The sequence below is a fragment of the Arvicanthis niloticus genome, chromosome 21 (genome assembly GCF_011762505.2).
Source record: "Arvicanthis niloticus isolate mArvNil1 chromosome 21, mArvNil1.pat.X, whole genome shotgun sequence".
NCBI lineage: Eukaryota > Metazoa > Chordata > Mammalia > Rodentia > Muridae > Arvicanthis > Arvicanthis niloticus.
The window spans coordinates 7,220,223-7,235,583 of record NC_047678.1 but is presented as its reverse complement, the minus strand read 5'-3'; the positions used below and the strand labels follow the sequence as shown (position 1 = coordinate 7,235,583).

General features: G+C 38.9%; 1 protein-coding gene across 2 annotated transcripts in view; it reads left to right on the top strand.

Moving 5' to 3' along the window:
* Positions 1-15,361, top strand: part of Ibtk (inhibitor of Bruton tyrosine kinase) — a 67,587-nt gene that overhangs the window by 35,984 nt on the left and 16,242 nt on the right. For both annotated transcript variants that reach the window (XM_034483901.2, XM_034483899.2), the window contains exons 18-25: positions 1,433-1,550; positions 2,551-2,611; positions 2,860-2,981; positions 6,121-6,233; positions 9,285-9,433; positions 10,793-10,953; positions 13,656-13,748; positions 14,255-14,398. In XM_034483901.2, the coding sequence (XP_034339792.1) occupies positions 1,433-1,550; positions 2,551-2,611; positions 2,860-2,981; positions 6,121-6,233; positions 9,285-9,433; positions 10,793-10,953; positions 13,656-13,748; positions 14,255-14,398 (961 nt within the window). The remainder of the gene's footprint in view (positions 1-1,432; positions 1,551-2,550; positions 2,612-2,859; positions 2,982-6,120; positions 6,234-9,284; positions 9,434-10,792; positions 10,954-13,655; positions 13,749-14,254; positions 14,399-15,361) is intronic.

Genomic DNA, 15,361 nt, shown 5'->3' with positions numbered 1-15,361 from the left:
AATCAAATAATAATTTTTATTTGTGGTTGCCTGTTGCATCCTGCTTCTTCAAGCTGTGGAAATGGCCACATGTTTTTCATTTTTTCACCAGTTGGTTTTTGCTGTCAGTGTTCACACTGAGTGCTGTGTGACTGATCCTTTCAGTGCCAAGTGATTTTTAAGTGACTGTCCTCTTTTACTTTCTTCATTTGGATAACTTTGTGTATTCTAATATGAAAGTTGCAGTTTTTATAACCGATATGTAAGTATATGCAATAGTTTTGTATTTTCATTTCATGGCTGCTTTGAAAAATATGGAAGAAGTTCTGTTAACTTTTTTTTTGAGTGCCGTGAGCTGTCTCCTCCTTGGTTAGAATAGGAAAATAGCCCAGATTTTCTTTCCACAAGCAAGAAAAGATGCAGTAGCAAAGGGCTTGCCATGGCATGGGTATTCCCATTGGTTCAAGGGCCTCCGCTGACCTCCCTCCCAGATATCCTTTGCTGTATTGTTTACTATGCTCTTTGGTTTTGTGAGATGTTTTCATCATCCTTTGCAGTTTTAGCTTACAGGCAGAGACTTAATGACTGTGATTGTAACTATGACTGTGATTGTAACTGTGATCGTAACTTTTGACAGTTTGGGGCAGAAAGAAAAAAGAAATGGGAAAGCTTTGTTCTGTTGGCTGGAACTCTGTGTGAGTAAGACAGCGAGGGCTTTAGGTAGCTGCAGCCATGAGCAGGTAGATTGTTCTTAGAGGGTTTCTAGCAAAACAGCACTTCATGTAGAACATTTACTTGACATTACTAGACCTGGGCTCTTGTATAATCTTATGCACTGCTCTGGACAATGCCACAGTAAGGCGTAGACGTATTTTTGTATTAACAGACTAGTCAGCATTTAGAATTAACTTATCAGTTTCTCCTAGACTTAATGACTGGTTTAGTTTGTTCTTGTTGGTTCCAAAACAAGATCTTCGTGTGCATTCTAAACTGGGAGAAGTACTGAAGTCCTGGTCAGCGGTGGCATGCTGGGATTGGAGGGTGGACACCACCTTGTCCACCTCTATTTTTCCCTGTTAGAGAAAGATTAACTAGTCTACTAATCTGAATGAAAAGAGAAGTCATTCACTGGTGAAAGTGAAAACTCTTTAGGGCTGCTGGAAAGAAGAACAGTAGCTCTTCCATATTAGTGTTCAGCTAACACTAATGCTGCTTCTCTAGTTTGTTTTCTCTAAAATTTTTGTGTGTGCAAGCTTATTTTGTCCCCGCAAAACAAGTCAGTTAAAGTTACTTTGGCATACTGTACAGAAACTCATTTCTGTATTTACCCCAGCATTCATCTTTTTGTTTTCTTGTTTTAAATGTTGAAATCTTTTAACTTTAGAAATGCAAATATTTCACTTATTAAAGTAATTCACATTCATCTAATTTTGCAAATCTCCTTTTTCTGTAGTTACCCTTAAGAATGCTGCTATGCTGCTGGAGTTTGCAGCAATGTACAATGCCGAGCAGTTGAAACTCTCTTGTTTACAGTTCATAGGACTGAATATGGCAGCTTTACTTGAAGCAAGGTTGGTTGGGTTCCTATGCTGTATGGCTTGAGCAAGCAGATCTTTATAGTAAATCCAAGATGCATTTGGACTTTTAACAGTGAGTCATGTGTTTACCTGGATGGAAGGAACTGGACAGATGCTAAGGAGTCAGCACTTTCAGGATTAGAGGAGCCAAAGAAACTCCAGTGTTCCTTACAGTGATTTAAACATTGATTCTGTTGACAGTTATGAGTAGACAAACATGACTTTGTATGTAATTCTTCATCAGGTATATGTTTGCTAAGAGTAAAAACAGCATGTACATAAATATTACGAAAAGGAGGCCATCACAAAATATACATAGCATTACAAGCTAATGCAATTAATTATGCTACAGTTGTTGAAAACTGATGTGATACAAATTTGAATATGAAAGTTGCTTTATACTAGTTGTATAAATAGCTTCAAAAACAACAATTTCTATGTGCATTTATACAAACACACTTCGTATGTCTTAAACAACTACATAGATAAATATGTACGCATACATAAAAATGGATATAAACCTTGTCTTAAATTTTCATTGATGTCTCAAGTACCTGTTGGAACCTGTGACATCCTGAATATAGTTGATGTAATCTAAACATCATTTTATACTTGACTTAGGAGCAGAGTGAGCTACTCATGGTCAGGAGGTGATAAGGATAAGTGGATCCTGGATGCTCTGGTGCTAAAGCCAGTGTGCTGTTACTACAGCGCTCCTTACACAGACTCCCATTATAGTGCAGAAAATGACGGCTGAAAAATGAGCACTTGCTTCAGTTTTATCAAGATATTTGTGGAATATGTTTTCTGGTTAGTTACCTGAAATACATAACACAACCACACCTATTTCCAAAAGGAATTTAATAGCTAGTATATGTAAACTTGAGGAAGAACTTTGTTCCTTATTTGACAGTTTGAAATAAACATGCTTACGAATCTTGATAGCTGCTAAATCATTTGAGTCTTAAGCAAGATTTTGTTTCCTGTTTTTCAGGTCTCTCGATGTTTTAAGTGAGGATGTTTTAAAGGATCTTTCCATATTTTACCGAAAACTGGTAGGATTTTCATTTTCTAAGTGCAGATTCCTAGTACAGAGCTTTAAAACCCTCCATCCCCAGCAATTTTATGTAACAGTGCTTTCTAATTAGTCTATTGACATTTTCTTTCCCATTGTATTTTGTGAGTCATTAGGCATCCTATATGGTTTCTAGTTAATGTTAACCTGACATCGTAAGTGGTATTATCAGTTTTTGAAAATCATTACACATTTCATGCTTACAAAGTACTATCTTTCATACTGTAGATTCCAGCAATGGAGAGAAGGGTCATTACACCATATCAAGATGGACCAGATATTAGCTATATCCAAGTAGAGGACGGAGAGGTCTTTTTTAAAGAAGAAATAAGCATGGAACCAAATTACTCGTAAGCTCTGTTTTCCTTACACTGTTGGACACCTGATACTTTTATATTAACACTGGGATTATAAATTGAGACGTTCTGATATAGGAAGTATGAATGTGCAGTTTTAGTGTTGATATAATGCAAAGTAATCATACATAATTGATACTTTAAGTCTAAAACGTTCAACATGTAAGTATAAGAATACTGTAGCCTTCAGAGACATACAGGTTAGTTAAGTGCATTTGTCTTAATGATGTCCAGACCTCCTTACGTTACTTCTGGTAAAGACATTTAAAACAGTGAGCAGCTGCACTACAGCCTGCAGAACAGGAAAGTGACAGCGGTGTCAGGAGGTGAGGCCGGTGTTGGGAGCTGGAACGTTGCCTCTCTGTAGTAATGACAACACAAATTGAAACAGTTCTGCAACTGCTTGGCAGGGATAGCATCCAGGCTCATGAAGCTTAGGACAAGTGGATTCCATTTCTTTTGAAATTCTGTTCAGCCAAGTAATTGTCTCTTTTCCATCTTGGTTGAAGTCTACAGGTTTGTACTTGGGAGACTGCACTAGAGAGGGTCTAGAGAGAAATGCAGTAACCATAGATGGGGTGGTGTTTTCTTAGCATCCTCTCTGTAGACACTGACTGCTTTAGTTAATGGTGACTGCACTAGCTTTTTGGTATTGTAAAAAACATCCTGGAGAAAACCAAGTTAAAGGTGAAGGGTTTGTCTTAATGTCCCCTTCCGTAGTTTTGTCCATATCTGGCTCGTTCCTTTGCAGAGTATCACAGCAGCCTTGGCAGAGTAGGGCTGCTCACCTCATTAGGCCCAGGAGAGAGAGAACAAGGGCCGTAAATGTTATTTTTAATATTTTAAAGCTTCACCTCAATACCTGGGCAGTCTGTCTTAATCCCCTAAACTAATCTGGCTACCTCCCAGCCATGATGTCAGTTCTACTTGGACTTAGGCCTTCCATGTTTCTCTGAGCTCTTTCCTTCTTACTCCTCATGGCAGATCTGAATCTTTCTTCCTCTCTGTCTCTTCATCCCCTTGTTGGTGGAAGTCCTACCCTGTTCTCTCTTCTGCCCAGCCATTGGGTTATCAGCATTTATTGACAAAGCAGAGAGTAAATGTTAAGAATAGTTTGCACAAATTTGAGTGAAGAGATTCTTGACATAAGCATTGAAATGCTGTGTCTGGATTGAAATAAGATATTGGGGCAGAAAAATCAGCATTGGAATAACACAAGGATATTCTTTACACAGAAGATAAAAACATCATGCCTACAAGGGAGCCATATGTGATATAATTTTCCAAGGAGTGCTCCAGTGATCTCATTTCTCCAGTTAGGACCTTTCTTCTCAATAGCTCATTACAATGTAAATTCATTAAAATGTAAATTCATACATTTGTTAATTCATTGGTGAAACTGGACTCCTTATTATCCAGGGTTTCCCTGGGACCCTCCTTTTGAGCTGTACTCCGTCTGGGATCACTTTGAATATGTGAGTCTGTGGGAGAACAGATAGGTCCCCATTTTGTATTTAGATCCCAAAAGTGATATTTGAGAGTCCCTCAGCAAAATGTTTTGTCTAACAAATTTGGCAGCCTCTACATAGAATTATGTAATATTATGTAATAATTATATTAATATAATTATGTTACTATAATATAATTATTAGTATTATTATAATACTAATAATTATACTACTACTAATAATAATTAGTATTATTATAATACTAATTACCTAATTAGTATTATAGGCTCACACCAGTTAGTTACACAATTACTTATTTCTGGGAGACAAGTAACTTGGTAGTGTGAAGTTTTTGGGCATGGGGGTCATTTACTCTAGGCAAACAGCTATATACCTCAAAGAAAAATTATTTTTGAGTTCCAGAGTATTCTTTTGATTACTTTCCAAACTTCTTTTCCAGATGTGTGATATCATTTTGAGCAATGTAATTTAGAGTTATTATCCTTAAATATATAACACATATGATACTGAAATTATAAAATCTATAAACATTAACTCATATAACTGCCACAAAATGGTGTGTTCAAAGCTGGCTTGTATGATGTAGTATAATGAGATGTTAGACATTTCATTACAATAGGGACTTGTTGCCACTCACAGATACCTACTTTCCCTTTACTGATTCATTGTACCTAATTCAAGCAATGAAACATTCCCTCATATGCTCTAAAAAACTAGCACAAGGGCCAGGAACAAGCACTACTGTACAGCACAAGGAGCTGAGTTGGGACCTTGGCTCATTGTTAAACCCAAATCTAGTCGTATGCTTGTAAGTCCTGCAGCACTGGGAGGTGAGGCATAAGAGGATCCATGGGCTAGCTGGCCAGCCAGGCTGCAGGCTCAAGGCAGGGGGCTGGGGTGTTGGTGTGAAGTAATAAAAGCAAACATTGAGAGGTCTAGGTGTAGTGATCTCGTCTCCTGTGAATGAGGTAGAAGGATGGAGCAGGACCCCTGATGCCCTCACAAGCATATATCTCACACACACACACACACACACACACACACACACACACACACACACACACACACGTTGTGTTTCTGTTTGAATATTATAGTTCATGTAACTGTGCAGTATTGTGCCATTTTGTTTTGTAAAGACTGTATTGTGAGGAGAGGTGGCTCAGCCCTTCTTGACAACTGTTTTCCTTATCATAGCCAGGATGCTGTCAGCTCTTCTCATGTCCTCTTGGTACATGTACATCCTCATTCTTGTCTCGGTGAACTTGGTCCTCCCTTGCCCTTGTAGCATGCTGCATGTATGTGATTAGGCCCATATCTCAGATGAAGTGTACTTGGTGTCCTTGGGGAAGTGTTTGCGAAAGTGGGTGTGTCTCAACCTGCTTGTGTTCTCCATCACTCGGTAGCCCTTGTAGTGGCTCTTGGTGACATGGTAGCCCAGAACTCTCAGTGGTGCGCTTTGGTGGCTATTGTACCAGTACCAGGTTCTTTAACTTCCACAGCAATGCTGGCACTAAGGCTGGAATAGATGGCACTGATGTATCATCTAGTAAGGTTAGTGATTTGCCCAGGTCTACCTGGGTGTATAACTGGTGCCTGTATGTCCTTACGCGGTTTCTGTCTGACCAAACTCTTTTCATCTGTTGATTTTACCTTTGATTTCCTAGGGAAACTATGTTCAAGAAAGCGAAAACAAGAGCTAAAAAGAAGCCACGGAAGCGCTCAGACAGTTCAGGAGGCTACAACCTTTCAGATGTTATCCAGAGTCCACCGTCTGCAGGTTAGTGTGTTTTAGCATATTTCTGGTCATTCATCTTAGGCTAGTGTTCCTGCACTACAGCTCTGTACAGGTTGTGTCTTCTTAGAAACACAGGTGCTTATTGCCTACTTGGCCCTCTAAACATTCCATATACACTGGGTATACTGACTGAAGCTGTTTGTAGCTGATTCACTTGGAATACTCTGCAGATGTAAATGCTATCATAAATATTATAACTCTCTTAGCACTCTTGTCTGATACTAGTATCAGATATTTGACACAGTGGGTTAGCTTTATCTACCATTAGGTTCTGTTTACAGATTTCTGGGACTACTCAGCGTGTTTTTAGAGCTTTGTTTTAGCCACTAAGGTGTCTATTGCTCTATGAAGATTTCCCACTGCCTTTGCTTGTTAGTTTCTCTTACTTTTGCTTTATATTCTTTTCTTAAACATTAGGCTAGTTGTTTTATATATTGTGCCATACTTTAGATTTATTTTATCTATATTTAAGCTATGCAAGGTTTTAATGGTTTCTTTAGATCAAATTGTGAAGTATGAACAAAAAATAATGAGACTGCAGTGTGCATTTTAAGGTGGTAGGTATATTAGCATATGGCAGCCAGGCATAGTCTGATGTATTTTCTATGACAGCATTCACAGGCAGTCTGCCCTTGGGAAAAGGTGGCTTTTATACAAGGCAAAGAAAGAATTTTTTTTTTTAATTTTTACAAATAAGGTTCTTGATATTTGTTACAAGTGAAAGAAATAATATCAAGAATAACTGATTTAAGTAACATAAAAGATACTTTAAAAGAGAGATTGACTTAAGCCTAGGGTGACTTACAAAGCATTGAAGGTAGGTCTAGAAATGAGAAGGACTTATCTTGGTCTTTTCAAGTATAAAAGTCTGTGATTTTTGTGTTCTCTGATCAGTACATTGCCTCTAGCCTAAGGACCAAGCACTGGTGTTGATACAAGCGTAGCTCACGAACAGCTGGGCAGCTGGGGATCCTCCCGCTACCTACAACTTAAATAAGTAGATACTGGATTTGACTTAAGTAGTATGATTTACTTCAGTATGTGTGCATATGTATGTGCATGAGTGTATGTGTGTGTGTGTATAAGAGTTTGAGAGTGTATTTGTGAGTATGAGTAAATGAGTGTGTGTGTGTACACTTGAGTCTTAGAGTCTCATTGGCTAGGGAGTTGCTCAGTGAATAAAAGCATTAGCTGTGCAAGTAAGGACCTGAGTTTTAATCCCCTCAGAACCCATGTAAATGCTGGATGCATAGTGGGAACATACGTAACCCCAGTGTACTACTGGGAGATGAGAGACAGGCAGGGAGAGCCATTGAATCACACGGGCCACCTAGCCTGGCCTGGGATGCATAGCAGGAAAACAGTGAAAAGATTCTGATCTGATCTTAACACCTCTGCTATATTCATTCTCTCTCTCTCTCTCTCTCTCTCTCTCTCTCTCTCTCTCTCTCACACACACACACACACACACACACACCTCCTCTCTCTCTCACCCCTGCCCCGCCCCCCCCACCACACATCTTGACATTTCAAAGTTGGAGGAGATTTGTAAAGAAATACATTATGCCCCTTACTCTAAACTTTTCATTTAAACTTCAAGAAATAAACCTGGAAAAGTTATAGTATTTGAGAAAATGACAAAAGGAAACGTATTTGCTCTCTTGAATCTGGTTCTATATTTGTTCTGATACTGCATTATTTCTGTGGCCATGCAGATTCTAATGACAGGGTGAAGTTTAATTGGAGACCAAAAGGAAAACTGAGTACAAGGCAGTTTTCATCAGAAACAGTTGTATGGAGATTTAACTTGCATGCCAATCCTTAAAGTTAGATAAGTGGTCCTGATAAAGGTTTTTGTTCTGAACAAAAATAATGGCTTGCTGTGCTAATCATTCATTGGTTCTCTCAATTTTAATGGTTGAAAGCATACAGTTTTAAGTATAGTATCAGAATGACTGAATGAAGATTTGTCTAAAATACATGATAGTGAGGAAAAGTTTGAATGTCATTGCCAGGTTGGTTTTTTTTTTTTTTTTTTTTAAGATTTATTTATTTACTTTATGTATATATGTACACTGTTGCTGTCTTCAGACACACAAGAAGAAGGTATCAGATCCCGTTATAGATGGTTGTGAGCCACCAAGTTGTTGCTGGGAATTGAACTCAGGTCCAATGGAAGAGGAGTCAGTGCTCTTAACCTCTGAGCCATCTCTCCAGTCTTGTCAAGTTCTTACTAATGGTGATTTTCTTAGAGGAACAGTACTTCTGACTGTAGAAGAGACAGCACCCTCAATGTATTTTAATTAGTCTTGTAGCTTTTACAACTCATGTAAGGTCTACATCATCGGGGTTCTTTTGATACAACATTTAGGTTCTAATTAATTCAAAATGTGTGAATTATCACCTGAAATCAAGTAGCAGTTTACTATATACTATGTTTGTGGTGAACCTGAGTACTAGGGATTTCAGAGGCAGGCACTTAGGTCATCTCAGGGGGTAAGGGAATTAAAGTTTGCAAATGATAGAGTTTTTACAGAAAACACACAAACTAGCAAACCCTCCACTGGGGTCAGTAGGAGCCTGTGGTCATGGGCCTGTCTGCTGCCTGAGATGCTTCCTCTTCACAGTGGAGCCATTGCCCCCTGCACAGCACAGTGACTTCTGTGCCGGGAGATTTCTGAAAAGGGACAGGCAGAGCCTGTAGTGGGTATGGAGCCAGTCATCTCTTCTCCCTTCTTTCCTGAACCTTCTCTTCAAAGCAGGTCTTATGGAGCTCTGTGTCATTGATCTTATTGATTAGTTATTAGTACTTAGGATGAATAAATGGTTATGTTACAATCTCTTTCCTATTGATCTTTCACTTAAACAATGTCTTTGTCACCTTAGTTTAAAAAGTGCATGCTGATGTGGTATATATAATTTAAACTTTTACCATCTGGATCTATAAGCTTCTTGCTTTCCCTTTGGCTCACTGAGTGTAACACATATGGTTAATATGTCTATGGCTAAAGTTTATTTTATTTTATATTTTAGGATTATTAAAGTCTGAAAAGACAAATTCTGTGGAGTCTCTTCCAGAATTACTGACCTCAGACTCTGAAGGAAGCTATGCAGGAGTGGGTAGTCCCAGAGACCTACAGTCACCTGACTTTACAGCAGGATTCCATTCGGATAAGGTTGAGGTTGGTCTGCAAGCCTGTTCCCTCACCTTCATGGTTGGAGGTGCTGACATTTTACCTTCTTTTTTATTACATTTTCTCAAGCTTTGAAACACCCCTGGTGTTAACAGACAGTAATATGTGTAAGGTCAGTTTTCCCTGGGCTGTATAATTGTTCTAACTGTAGAAATCTTAATATAGTTGGAATCCTTTATGAACTTCATTTCTAATCTTTCTGCAAGTAAAATATATCAATGCTAAATACATTGGTGTAGTATAGCATTGTTGAATAGACATTGACAAGTATCTTTGCAGCCAAATTCCAGAAATATTTCAGAAAGAACCCATTAAAATAAGATGAAATTTATCAAAAAAAAAAAAAAAAAAAAAGATTTTGAAAGAAGACTGCTTTCAGATTCTGGTAGCTTTCTTTACGGTGTTCGCTGGAGCACAGCCAGCCGGGAAGCTGTTCCTCTGGCCTGCCCACATCAGTGCAGGCCTCCTCTGCTTAGCTCTGGAGTCTTCCTTAGATGCCCTTGAATCCTGCTCCAGAGTTGTTCTCCACAGGAAGGAATGCACCTACAATTTTATAAACTGAACCATCCTTGCAACTTTTGCCATATTCATAAAACATATTGGGACATCTAGACTTTTTTTTGTTGTTGCTTGTTTATGTTTTCAAGACAGGGTTTTTCTGCATAGCCCTACTCACTCTGTAGACCAGGCTGGCCTTGAACTCAGAGATCAGAGTGCTGCCTCTGCCTCCCAAGTGCTGAGATTGAAGGCACGCACCATGACCACCTGTCTACATATACAGTTTCTAAGACTATAAAGTTATTCTTCTTACAGAAAGTTGAAGTTTAATATAGAAGTTCGAGTGAAATTATTGTTCTCATCAAGTTACTCTAGACAGGTTAGGTGTAAGCTGTGTCCTGACAGTGCCTGTGCCATTTCGGACCATTCCCAGCCTTTTGTACTAGCAATGACATTAGGACCCCCCAGAAGTGTCAACAGTATTTTACTGCCACTTTATTTAATGTACTATATCCCTGAGTGGAATTATAAGAAATTTGCACCAAATTTTCAAATCTAAAGTTAATTTTCCTTCTAAAATACGGATTTTAATATTGCTGCTTCATATCTTATATGTACTACTTTTATTTTAATTTTGTTTGCTGTTTAAGTAGTTTACTGTGTGCATTTCCTTTCCTGTGTCCACAGTAGCTAGCGAGTAGTACCTGAGGGGAGTGGGGCCGCCTAGACAGTGGGCTTGGAGACACACAAGCTGAGAGTGTTAGCTGGCTGAGCCTCTGACCATCCTCTCTAAGCTACAAGCCAGGTGTCTGCTGTTAACTACTACTTAGGTCTCCTTTTGTCTCACAGGGGAAAGCTAAGCCATATGTGAATGGTACACCTCCTCCATGTCCTCGGGAAGATCTAAAACCATGGGAAAAATCACCAACAACTAAGTCTGCTCCCCAGTTAATCCCCAGTAACAGAGTAGACACTGCAGGCTCTTCCAGTTGGGCTGCCGGCTCTTGCAGGTAGGATATTCTTTTCCTTTTTTAAAATTTATTTTCATTGAAATATCTTTTTTCATATACTATATTTTGGTCATGGTTTCCCTCCCTTATCTCCTCCCAGATCTTCCCCACCACTGCAGCCATCCAACTGCACTGCCTGCCTTCTTTCTTTCTTTTCTTAGAAAACAAACAGGCAAAACCTAACCAAACAAAAATATCACCAGAATTTAGAAAAAGAAAGAAAGAAAGAAAGAAAGAAAGAAAGAAAGAAAGAAAGAAAGAAAGCAAGAAAGCAAGCAAGCAAGCAAGCCCGCCCACAGGAACTATACACAAAGACAGACAGACAGATAGACAGACAGACAGACACACACACACACACACACACACACACACACACACCAAAAAAAAAAAAAAGGGAAAAAATCCCAAACCAAGCAGTGTGAGACAAAGCTGTTGAGTTCATTTTGTGTTGGTCATTATGCCTGGGCCTGAGGTCTACCCTTAAGAGTGATTTGTTTCCCCAATGAGACTTCACTGGAGAAAACTAATTTTTCTTTTGTAAGCACTTGTAAATTGGAGATAGCATCTGGGTTAAGGATGGGAGCTCATGCCCATGTCCCTATCTCAGTGCTGGGACCACATCGTCTTAGACCTATGCAGGCCCTGTCCGTGCTGCAGAGTCTCTGTGAGCTTTTTGTGTGTCAGCCCTGCTGTGTCTAGAAGACACTATTTCCTTAATGTCTCCCATCCCCTGAGCTCTTAAAATCTCTCTGCCCCTCCCCCACATACTTCTCACAGCCTGAAGGGGACAGGGTTTTGATTAAAGCAGACCATTTAAGAGTATGTTCCAGAGCCTCCTCTCTGAACACTGTCTGCTGTGGGTCTCTACTTGTTCCCGTCTACTGCAGGAGGAAGCAAGCGTCCCTGATGACGGCTGAGTGAGACGCTGATCTATGAGTATAGCAAAAGGCCACTAGCAGTCACTGCTGTGTTCACTTAGCAGAGCAGCAGCAGTTGATCCCCCTGGGCCTGTGGCCTCTCTTGTCTGAGGTTGTTGGCTTCTCAAGTAGTGTCAGACATAGGTTCCACTTCATGGAATGGGCCTTAAGTCCAATCAGGAGTATGTAATGTAACTTAATGTAATGGAGGAGAGGAAAGAAAGTAAAAATCCAACCTGAGTCCCAACCTCATCTGGCCAGTCTAGCACGGAGAGTTTTCATTCTTTTCTCTGTGTCTCTGAGAGAGTACTATTCATTTTTATTCAAATGAATATTTATAATAAAGAATACTAATTTATCCTAATACATAAAAAATTATCTGCATATGTAAAAATTGCTAACCAGATATAATAGCCCTTTCCTCTAGACATAATTCATTGTAATATCACTGGGGTTTCCAGTATTATTGAGGATATATAATTTGTGTGGACATCTAGAACCATCTGGTCAGTGTTTTGATAAACATTTAAAGAATAGCTGGTATAAAGTCAACAGTGAGGCTGTCTGCTTCAGCTCCATGTACATTCACAGAGAGCTTAGCTGTCACAGTATTCTCATGTTTAGTGTATGCACCAGAATTTCTATTTCACTGTGAAGCATTGCCTAGTGAGAATAGTGCATAGAATTTTTTTTATTTTTTTAAAGAGTTTTTAGTACTGATATCTTGTAATTATTTTTAATTTATATTGTTATTCTTTTGAGAATCACAGACACATTGTTCTCACTGCTCCCACCAACTCCTGTCTCCTCTCAAACTCACACCTCTTCTTTTGTAATTATTTTTGCTTTGTATTTGCATGTATGTATACACACACACACACACACACACTAATGAGTTCATTTAGTGTGCCTCATATGTACAAGTGATTAGAAGTAAACATTTGGGATTGGAGAGCCTCTTAGGGAGCTTGTGTCTAGAGTAAACTGATTCTCTTTTTTCTGTGGCCATTGACTGCTCTTCCTCTGTGGGTGGTGCTTTCTGAAAGTCCCTCTATCTATGTTGGCATGTCTCCTGGTAGTATCATTATGCAGACCTTGCTTAAGACAACCTTAGTGTTAGGATTTCATGGGTATAGCTTCTCTGCTGTCACTAGCTGCAGAATTTCTTAGTGAAAGTAAATGATATATCATCCTTTAATATGTAATAATAGAAAATAATATGTAATATTCTTAGTTATACCACAGATTTCAGTCATAACAGAAACTGTGTCCAGAGATTTTAGATTTTTTTTATCCTTACAGTATATCCCCCTTCCCAGGGTCTCTTGTATTATTGAGCACCCCCATATTTTCTGAAAAGTGCCCATTTTTGTTAATAATAGATCATAGTGAGGATTTTATTTGTTTTTTTTTTTTTTTTTTAAATGAAATGATTGTCAGGCTTCATTTATCTGGAAGAATAACAAGTTAATTTTAGAGTCTTAGTGAGTTCTTTTGCTTAATGTGCAACTCCTGTTGTCTGGCTTTTTGTTTTGTTAGTAGAATAATTTCAGGGTATCACTCAACTTGAATAGCTTTAAAGTAGCTGTTATGTACATCTATAGGAATAGCTGTCATTCAAAATGCCTCTTTTGAGGATGGCTGAAGCTAACAAAATGAATCTAATTATTACTTATGACTATAAATTAGTTCTCATCAGCTTTACAAATAATTACAGGTTCAGTTAAGTTGCTGTTAGGCATTGTAAGTAATGAATGCTGTATTACTTTCTTTTATGTCTTTTAGTCCTGTGAGTCCTCCTGTTGTGGATCTCAGAACCATCATGGAAATAGAAGAAAACAGACAGAAATATGGCGCAGCACCAAAGTCAAACTTAGGGTTGGTTTAAAAAAAAAAAAAAAAGACCCTTCAGACAGAAGACCATGTTGTATTGTATTTCTGTCCTACGGAATTGGAATGATATATTGGATCTATTATTTTTGTGCATTTGTAATAACTATAAGCCTTCTGATAGCTAACAGCCTCAGTACTGTTTGCTAGCTATGTGCTGCTTGGGGGATGCACTAGTGCTTTAGTGTACTGTGTTATGTGCTGGAGTACAGTCATCACGGAAGTGGTTGTTGGGATGTCTTATTGCTGAGAAATGCACAAGCCTGATACAAGCTCTCTTCTGAGGGCTCATGTTTAACCACTGTTGATCAACAGTATAAACTGACATTTTAACTGTTGAAACTTAACAAGAAACATATTAGGATAACTTTAAGCAGAGAGTAATGCTGAGTGGTTTATTTTGTTTCTGATATAATGATTTCTTAGGAAACTAAGATTTCTCAGAAAGAGTGAAGCCAGTCGAAGTAATTGGTTTACTCTAATTTAATTTTTAGAAAAATTATTTCTCATGGAATCAAACTTTCTCAGAAGCAACGAAAAATGATTGCACTGACTACCAAAGAAAACAATTCAGGAACAAACAGCATGGAACCTGTTCTGACAGCTCCGTCAAAGTCCCCCAGGCCAGCGAATGCATGGTATGCTCTTGTTAAAACTACAGAGGCCTTGCCTTGGCTTCAGTGGTGGTTCTTGGCCTCTGAGTTTCCCCTGCATGTGTTTCTAAAGTCTTTTTAAATATTTCATTTCCCTTGTTGGCTTTAAACTTAAACATTGGAACTTGTATAGTACAGCCTTTAAAAAACGTCTTATTATTAATTTTAGATATACTGACAGACACCATGGTTTCAGGTGTGTGTTGACTTTCTACGTGGATGTCACTCTTGCCGTTCTGTAGTTTCTGTTGAGAATTTAGTGCTTCATTTTAAAATAAGAAATAACACACTAAAATTTCACAAAAGCGAACTTGACATTTAGTATTCACTCCCTCTGTCTTTCTGCATGCTTGGTTGTCTTGCACGGCACAGCTGAGGCAGCACTCAGTTGTCTGGGCAGTGCTGTCCTCTGTTTCATCGTGGGAGTTTGTGCCATCACAGTCTTCCCATGGAGGCCACAGGAGGAGAAGTCATCCCCAAAGATGATTGGTGTAAAATGTTTTCTTGTTACCTTTCCAGTTTCCTTTGTGGAAACTCATGTCCTAATGCTTGGAACCCAGTTTCAGAGAAAGGTACATGGATAGTGGGAAGGGCAAGGGAGGGACAGGAGAATCCTGTGTCACAGGGCTCTGGGGGTTCTCTCAGTGTTTGTGCCTGTCACTCTGTTCCTGAAAGTGAAGGACTTCTTGTTGTGTTGTGTTGTGTTGTGTTGTTTTGTTTTACCCACCCTTGAAAATGTAAATTATTTTGAAGAGACTAGCAGACATTGATTTTGTTCTGAACATCACCTTGTGGAACTAAGTCACTGCTATCAAAGCACCAGTCGGTGGGAAACATGGTCAGTGAGAAAGGAAGCAAAGGAACAGGAAGTGGGAGAAGTCAGCTAGGAGCTGTTGAAGGTGGGACAGGGGACTGTTAAAGCACTGAGGGGTTTTCTCTACACATAGC